Consider the following 8,190-nt stretch of genomic DNA (forward strand, 5'->3'; position numbering starts at 1 on the left):
CGGGGCGGCGCGGTGCGCATGCGCCTGGGCGGGCCGCGCGCGCGCTCCCTCCCTCCCTCCCTCCCCTCGGCGGGCACCGCCCCTGCCGCGCACGCGCGCGCTCTTGGCGCCAAACCCCCGCGCCCCTCACCGGCTCGCGCGGGACCACCGCTGCCGCCTCTCCCCGTCCGCTCCGCCGCCATGATCGGGCAGAAGACCCTGCACTCCTTCTTCAGCGCCGCACCGGCGAAGAAACGCGGCCGCTCTCCGGAGCCGGGCGGTGACGCTGAGGTAGCGAGCGGGGGGCCGAGGGCGCCGGCGGCTCCGGGAACGGCGAGAGGCGGGTGGCGGTCGGGGGGTGGCGGTGGCTGCGGAGGGGGCGTCCCGGGACGCGCGTTCCTGGTGGGGAGCGCGGCGCTTTGGGCTGGGGAAGGGGGGGGGAGACCACGCGCCGCGCGGCCGCTTCCAAAAACCCCGCGCTCCTCGCACGCCTGGCTGACCTGCCAATCCGCCCCGCCGCTGCCCAATGGGCGCTGAGGGCCGCCGCCGCGTCACTGTTGCTAGGCGGAGCGGCTCGCTGCCAGCTGTAGCGAGCCAATAGGGAGGAGCGTTTCTCGTTGCCCGAGCCTGGTTCCCGCTTGTGGGCGGGACCCTCTTGGCGCGGCGGCCAATGGGGGCGGGCTCGCGGTTGTTTTGCCGCGAAATACCCGCGTGCGGAGGGCGGTGCGCGGCCCGGGCATGGCGGCCGCTCGGCTCCTGCTGCTCGGCCGCGCCGCCGCCCGCCCGCTCTGCAGCCGCCTCCTCGCCCCGTGCTGCCAGGTCAGCGCCGCGAAGAAGGCGAAGGCGGCGGGAGATGAGGCGGGCGCGGCCTCGCCGCTGAGCCCCGAGCAGCGGGAGCGGATCCGCAGGAACAAGGAGGCGGCGCTGCAGCGGCTGGCGGAGCGGAACGTGCCCCCGGGCTTCGGGGAGAGCTGGCGGCGGCAGCTGGGCGGCGAGTTCTCCAAGCCCTACTTCATGCAGGTGAGTGGGGCAGGTCCGCCCCGGGAGATGGGGCCGCTCCCGCCGTCCCCGGGCTGAGCCGGCCCCCTCTCCCCTCCCCCGCCCGCAGCTGATGACGTTTGTAGCCGAAGAGCGGAAGCGCTACACGGTCTATCCGCCCCCCGACCAAGTCTTCACCTGGACGCAGATGTGCGACATCAGGGATGTGAGTAGAGCCGCTGGGGGGGGGGTTGGGGGGTGGGGAGTGTGGCTCCAGCCGCTGGTGCGTTGAAAACGGTTAAAACGTGGGGCTGGACGCACAAACACGCTCGTTCGATGTTTGGTCTGTCAGTTGTCGATCCCATGTGATGTGGATGCTGTTGTGTCTCTCACCTAATTTGTAAATCCTGCCTTCTCTTTCATCTCTGGCGCTGAAACACAGTTTTATTGTTTTATTACTCTCACCAGCCACAGAATTTCCTTGAAAACTTTAGTTGGACTTTTGACTTTATCTCCAGTGTTACCAGCTTAACATACTGCTTGATTCTGGGGTCTCATACGTCTCTTGTTTTGTTAGCTGATCTGTAACAAATGATAATTTTTAAAAAAAGGTGTTTAAGGTAATCCCAGTGCTACTAAGCTGTGTCAAAAGCATCACAATGAGTGTAGCATAAAACTAAAACATGAGGAAATGTACTCAGAAATAAAACTCGGTGTTTTGTTGTGGTGCTGGGAAAACATTGCTCTTTTGCACTCAAAACACCTTCATAATTTTAGCAGCAAAGCTGTGGTGGTGTTAATCCTTAGTGTCAGGAGGGGACTGTGTTCTTTAGCCTGTTTATAATGAGATGTCAGTGATTTAACTTCAGCTCCTGGGGTGTATTTTGGTGGTTTTTTTGTCTGTGATTTGTTTTAGGTTTATTGATAAGCCTTTTTTTTTTTCCTTCTTTTGGGGATAATACTGATTATGATTCAGTGCTAACAAAGGTCTGCTTTCAGGTAAAGGTTGTCATTTTGGGACAAGATCCATATCATGGACCTAATCAAGCTCACGGGCTCTGTTTCAGTGTCCAGAAGCCTGTTCCGCCTCCCCCCAGGTATGACAGCACTCCCTTTGCAAAAGCCCCCCTTTTTTACAAATTATTTATAGTTCTGTGTTACTCACAGCTGTGGGTCAGTTAACTGATAGGAAGTGTGTTGCCACTACTGAAATTTCAGTTGTGCATTGCCTAGAAAAACCATCCCCATAAAAAAAATACCGATAATTCTCGGCAGTTTGGTGGTATTCTGAAGAGCATGCTGGGTGTAAATTTGCATTTTCAGTTGTGGTGCTGAAACCTTCTCCTCAATCTTCCAGCCAGGCACACAAAAGGCAATCCTCGCTGCCCTGCTTCTACAAATGGATTTATTGTCTTAAATGATGACATTAAGATGGATATTCTGCTTGCCTAGTGTCAGAGTGATGCTGTTTGCTCTTATCTTTAAATGTGCATATTCAAATACTTCTGATGTTTTTTTGTTGGCAGTCTAGAAAATATTTACAAAGAACTCTCTACAGATATTGAGGACTTCACGCATCCTGGTCATGGTGACCTGACCGGCTGGGCCAAGCAAGGTGAGTTAACAGACACTCCTGTAACGTGTCAGCTGTAGGTGATGAAAAAGCCTATCCAGAAGACAGACCCATGGTTCGAAACAGTCCACCTGTAAAAGAGGAAACCAATTCTGAGTGCCTGTCACTTAGCAGGTCCCTTGGAGTGAAAATTTAATTCATCATTTCTCGAGGGAAGCAGGGTAAAGCAGTTAACGATTTATTTATTTTATTATTATTATTTTGGGTTTTTTTTTTTCACCCTTGGTGTGTCTGCTTTGTTTGCCAGGAGTGCTCCTGCTCAACGCCGTCCTCACGGTGCGAGCTCACCAGGCCACCTCGCACAAGGAGCGAGGCTGGGAGCAGTTCACGGACGTGGTGGTGTCCTGGATCAACAAGAACTTGCACGGGGTTGTCTTCATGCTGTGGGGAGCCTACGCCCAGAAGAAGGGCAGCTCCATTGACAGGGTACGGGTCACTCCTCTTCGTCTCTTCCCTCTCACTAATTTTTTTCGTCAGTTGGGTGGACACTAGAGGGCACCTCCCTCACAGAATTGGGGTTTTCTCTCTGCTTGAACTCTGCTGCCAAGTTGAGTTGGCTGCCTTCTGTTCCAGCTTAGCCTTTGTCAGAATTAGGCAACAAAAGTGGAGCAAGTGTAACCTTCTGTTGTCAGAAAGCCTCCAGTTGAGGGCAGAACTGTTTTGTTTTGTTTTCCTAGGAAAATGCTCATAAATTAGTGTAAATTCTGTGTTTAGGATGACAACAGTTGAAAAATGGCCAGGGCATTGCTGCTGCTTTACATAGTCCATGCTCTGCTCAGTGGGATAAAAGCCTTGGTCCTCTTGGCCAATTCTTTGGGTCCTCAGGCTGGTGGTTGGGGAGGAAACCACACCTGCTTGGTGGGGGCAGAAGCAGCCAGCCTTGCCCAGGGAGCTGAAAAAATGCAAATCTAACGAGCGGTTTCCTCTGACGCCTTGCAGAAACGCCACCACGTCCTGCAGACGGTTCATCCCTCCCCGCTGTCCGTCAGCAGAGGGTTTTTCGGCTGTCGGCATTTCTCAAAGACCAATGAGTTGCTCAAGAAATCCGGCAAGAAGCCCATTGACTGGAGAGCGCTCTGAGCGGCGCGCGGAAGCTGGTGGGGTCCGATGGCTGGAAACGGCCCCTGTTTCAGGGCTTGTCCCGTCCCTGAAAAACTTCTGCTGACCTGAGAATTACTCTTTGGGTGTTGGCCAAGGAACAAATGACCAAACTTTCAGAGACGTTAATATTTGGGTTTTAAATGCTTTTCTTTTTTAAAGAGCAGATCAGAGTGTTTCATGGACAGCTTCTCTGCTGGTTGAACAGGTCTCAGCCTGGTTTGAAGCGAAGAAAAAATATGAAAAAAAAAGAGTTTTATATTAATTTCATGTTTGTGGTTGTAGTGGGAATATATTTTCAGGCTCGTGTGAAGGGATGTCTGTTCTTACAGGTGAAGCTGTTCAGCTTTTGTAAATACCCTGCTGCACCTCCTCCTGCTCCTTTGCCTCCTGCTGTGCAAATCCAGATTTCATATTTGGGCTGTGTGGAGCTGGCACAGGAGAAAAGGCAGATGCTTTTGGTTTTAGTTTTTCGCTACAGATTATGCGAATTATTAGAAATATGACCTCTTGGCGCTGTAAAGACCAAATACAGTCAGAAGAGTTCCTTGGTGTATCTGTACTCTCAAGATTTTGGGGTTAGTCCCCCCCAGCAGTGGAGGGGAGGCAGTGACTGAGGCTCTGGTCCTGCTCTGAGGTTTTTGTTGGCATTTAGAGAGGAAAACCCAAAGTTTTTGGATTCTTATTGAGTGCGTTAATCACTTGGATGACAGGTGAGTTGTGATGACTCTGAACTTCATGGTAACTGCCAACGCAGCAGCAAAGGTTTGTTCATCAAGATCTGGCAGTTGATGGGCCTGACGGTTGCGGATCTTTTGAGATCTTTTGAGATCTTTTGAGATCTTTTGAGATCTTTTGAGATCTTTTGAGATCTTTTGAGATCTTTTGAGATCTTTTGAGATCTTTGAGATCTTTTGAGATCTTTTGAGATCTTTTGAGATCTTTTGAGATCTTTTGAGATCTTTTGAGATCTTTTGAGATCTTTTGAGATCTTTTGAGATCTTTTGAGATCTTTTGAGATCCAGAGGGATTTTTGTGCTTTGCCTTCATAGGAGCAAATTGAGGTTTTTTTTTAGCCACTGTTAAAAATAACTGTTGGGTCTTCCAGGATGGCGACATGGTTGGACTTTACACTTCTGGACTTCCAGTCCAGCTTTGACTTTGTAATTCCTTTGCTGGAAGTGAAGTGCCTTGTTGGTTGGGAAGTTACACCCGTTTTTATAGAATAACCCTGTAAACCTTTCCTTGCCATTCGCTCCGATAGGTAACACTAGTACAAGCGAAGTTTACACTTTCTGTGGCTGCGCTGTATTTTTTGTTTGGATTTTTGTTTGTTTGTTTTTCCCGTTTTTGTTTTTTAAATAAAAATTACTTTGTTACGATGTGATCTTGTAGTGTTAGGAACAACCCAGGGAGGGAAGGGTGCCTGGAGGAGGGGGATGACACCCTGTTCCCCCCATGGGGGTTTCCCCCCTGCTCCCCCCGGGGAAGCTGGAGCTTCTCCTTCTTGTCCCAGTAACCGGGCATGGAGCCAGGGCACCTTTGTCCCGCAAGGATCGGGTGTCCCTGCCCGGCCGTGCCAAGGGCCCCCCCCCTGCTTTCCACCCTCGCCTCCAGCAGAAGTTTTCCAGGCGCGTTAGCGGGGAAATATTTAAATATTCCTGCTTGACGTTACCGTCACGTGCGAGAACGCGGCGCGAGGGCCGGGGGGCCGGCTGGGAGTCCCAGCGTGGCCGGCGTTCAGAAGGGGGGGCTCTGTGGGCTGCAGCTGATGGTGAGTAGCCCCCCCGGGAAGGGGCTGTGGTCCTCATCCCCCCCCCCCCCCCATCCCAAACCTTTCCTGCCTGAAGCCATTTGGGGTTTTGGCTTGAGGGACTGGGGGTGGTGAGGCGGCTGCGCCCCCACCCGTGGGACACTGAGGGGTGGGGGGGCCATTTCAGCCCCTCGTTTCACCCCACTGAGGGGTGGGGGGGCAATTTCCTCCCCTCTGCGTGAGGAGAGCGGAGCTGCTCCCCCCGTCCTGCCCCCAACGGAGCTGCTCCCCCCGTCCTGCCCCCAACGGAGCTGCTCCTGTTTTTGGGGAGTAAAAATAGCTCTGGCAGAGCCCGCGGGCAGCCCGGCTGGGCTGGAGAGGGGGGGTCAGGCTGGGTGGTGTGGGGAGCACTGGGGAAGGGGCCTCGGCGTTGTGGGGGGCTGACGGGGGTCTCCCCTAACGGAACATCTCCATCCTTCTCCCCAGGGCTGGTGAGCGCCGGCGGCCACCCTGTGCCTGCTGCTCCTGGTGGGGGGCCAAAATGTCCAACCCTCAGCCCAGGGAGGAGGAGGAGAAGCCAGAGCAGACCCTGACGGAGCAGCCAGTGGCTCCCAGCGTGGCCAAGCCACCGGCGCGGCCGAGCCCCTCGGCCCCCACACCGCCGTGGGCCAGCAGGGCCGTGGCGGGGGCGCGGGAGCAGATCGCGGTGTACAGCCCCACGGCGCTCCGCCGGCCGGCCCTGGCCAAGTTCGTGCTGGGCTCCTTCGAGGACAGCTGCTCCGACGACGAGCTGGTGGCCGCGGCCCTCAGGGTGGGCAGCCGGCGCAGCAGCCTGGCCGGGACAGGGGGCATGGGCACCGAGCCCCATGCCACCACCGCCGCGCCGGAGCCCGCCGCCGGCATGAGGTACGGTGCGCGGGGCCGGGAACGGTGATGGTGCAAAGGTGCTTTGGTGGGGTGGGAAGATGCTTTTTGTGGGTGCGTTTCTCGGGGGTGCTGCTGCTAAAATTGAGGTGCGTGTGTGGGTGCTTGTTGCACCCCCAAGTCAATGCCCACATCCTGCCTCCGTGCTGGTAACAGGATTAATGGCAGAACCCCGGGAAGAGCAGGCACGTGCAGGGGTGCAGCGAGGACTGGGACAGGGCTTGCTCCGCTGCAGTGATTTTGGATGCCGAAGGACGGGGTGGAAAGTGCTTTTAGTGTGCGCAGCGTTCCTTGGAACCCCGTCCCCAGTGCTGCAGCCACCTTGCACCCCTTTTCTCACAGCTCCCTCACGTTTTGTTGCTTCTCTCTGCCCCTGCACCGTCTCCCGGTGCTGGGAAAGGCCGTGCGGATGCACCGGCTGCTGGTGGTTTTGGGGCAAGATGGGGGGGCATCAGGGAACAGGGGTTTTCTTGCATGGCAAGATGAGGTTGGGGTGGTGAACGTGTGGACGGGAGGTTGCGGGTGCTTCTGGTGTTTGCCCTGCGCTCGCTGTCCTGCCGGGGCACGTTTTGTGCTTGAGTGTTGGGGGGGGGGGGGAATTTCTGGGGTGCAAACCTGCAAGCTGAGCCGAGCCTTTAGACAGCACACCTGCTCGTGTGCACGTGCTGGCACACGGTGCAAAGGGCATTCTGTGCACCCCGGGATCCCACAGGGACCCACTGCTGCTGCCGGTTCGTTTAGCATCCCCCCGTAGCAGAAGCAAACTCAATCCCAGTATCCCGTGTGGGGAAACGCAGCATCCCAGGAGGATGGGGGTACGCAGGGTGCTCCTGTGTCGCTCCTGCCCTTCCTCTGCCCTCACAACTATGGCAGATAAATTATTAAAGGGAGAAAAGTAGCTTTTTGGGGGTTTTGCACTGAGTCAATGAAAAGTGGAAGAACTTTGCTCCATGGGTAGCTTCACAGCGGATTTTGCCGAGCGCTGGCGGGGCCGTGGGGCAGCTCGCTGGTGCCGCGCAGCTTCCCGTGTGGGCACTGCTGACAGCCATTATAAATAGCTGGAAACAAAGCCCTGCTGCTGCCCAGCTCCTCTGGGTTTCTCCTCTCCCAGAGTTAAAAATAAAAGATCTTTGGCTGCAGGGACGTGTTATGAAACCCGACAGCCCACTCGCCGAGCACAGCCCGACGGTGTCTCCTTGCCTAGCCGGGGTTTTGGGCGATTTCGTGTGCCACGCTGCCGGCGGGGTATCGCTGCTGCTCATCTGCACTTGAACGTGGGAGGAATTCCCTTTCGTTGCCACCCGAGGCATGCTGTGGATGTGGTTTGCAGGATGGGACGGGTTTGTGGTGGGGTTCAGGGCAGCGTGGCTGGTGCCAGCAAAGCTGCTGAGCCATGCAGAGTATGTGCTGGAGCATCATAAACCTGGCACCACTCGATGCAGTGGTCTGGCTACTTGGAAAATACCCTGAGTGCATGATCAGGATGTTTCCCAACCTCTCAGGGGGTTTTGACACATTTCCCCTTAAAATAAATGTGCCAAGTGCTACTTGTGCAAAATCTGCTCACTCTAGGGGGGCAGGGAGCTGCTTATTTATAGTGCACCCATGGAATAACAACTGGCGGTTCAAAATCTGCCTGAGTTATGAGGGTGGGGAGCATGAACCTGCTAATTAAAATAGAAAGTTGCTTAAAACTCTGGTCAGAGCCGCAGGAGGGCACGTGCCCGGCTGCCGAGGAGGTCCCAGCGTGCCCGCCATGGGCTGCTGGTGCTGCCAGACCCTCCTGCGCCGGCCAAGGCTGCCTCGGAGCGCTGCTGGGGCCGGA

General features: G+C 55.6%; 1 protein-coding gene across 1 annotated transcript; it reads left to right on the plus strand.

The window, feature by feature from the left end:
* The first annotated feature begins 180 nt into the window (after positions 1 to 180).
* UNG (uracil DNA glycosylase) lies at positions 181 to 4,395 on the plus strand. The gene is made up of 7 exons (XM_086623549.1): positions 181 to 270; positions 799 to 999; positions 1,088 to 1,183; positions 1,957 to 2,054; positions 2,484 to 2,572; positions 2,838 to 3,016; positions 3,530 to 4,395. The coding sequence occupies exons 1-7, from the start codon at positions 181 to 183 to the stop codon at positions 3,668 to 3,670; spliced, it is 894 nt and encodes a 297-aa protein (XP_086479675.1). The 3' UTR covers positions 3,671 to 4,395.
* The last annotated feature ends 3,795 nt before the right edge of the window (positions 4,396 to 8,190 follow it).

Source organism: Tauraco erythrolophus, chromosome 19 (assembly GCF_009769465.1).
Source record: "Tauraco erythrolophus isolate bTauEry1 chromosome 19, bTauEry1.pri, whole genome shotgun sequence".
Lineage (NCBI taxonomy): Eukaryota > Metazoa > Chordata > Aves > Musophagiformes > Musophagidae > Tauraco > Tauraco erythrolophus.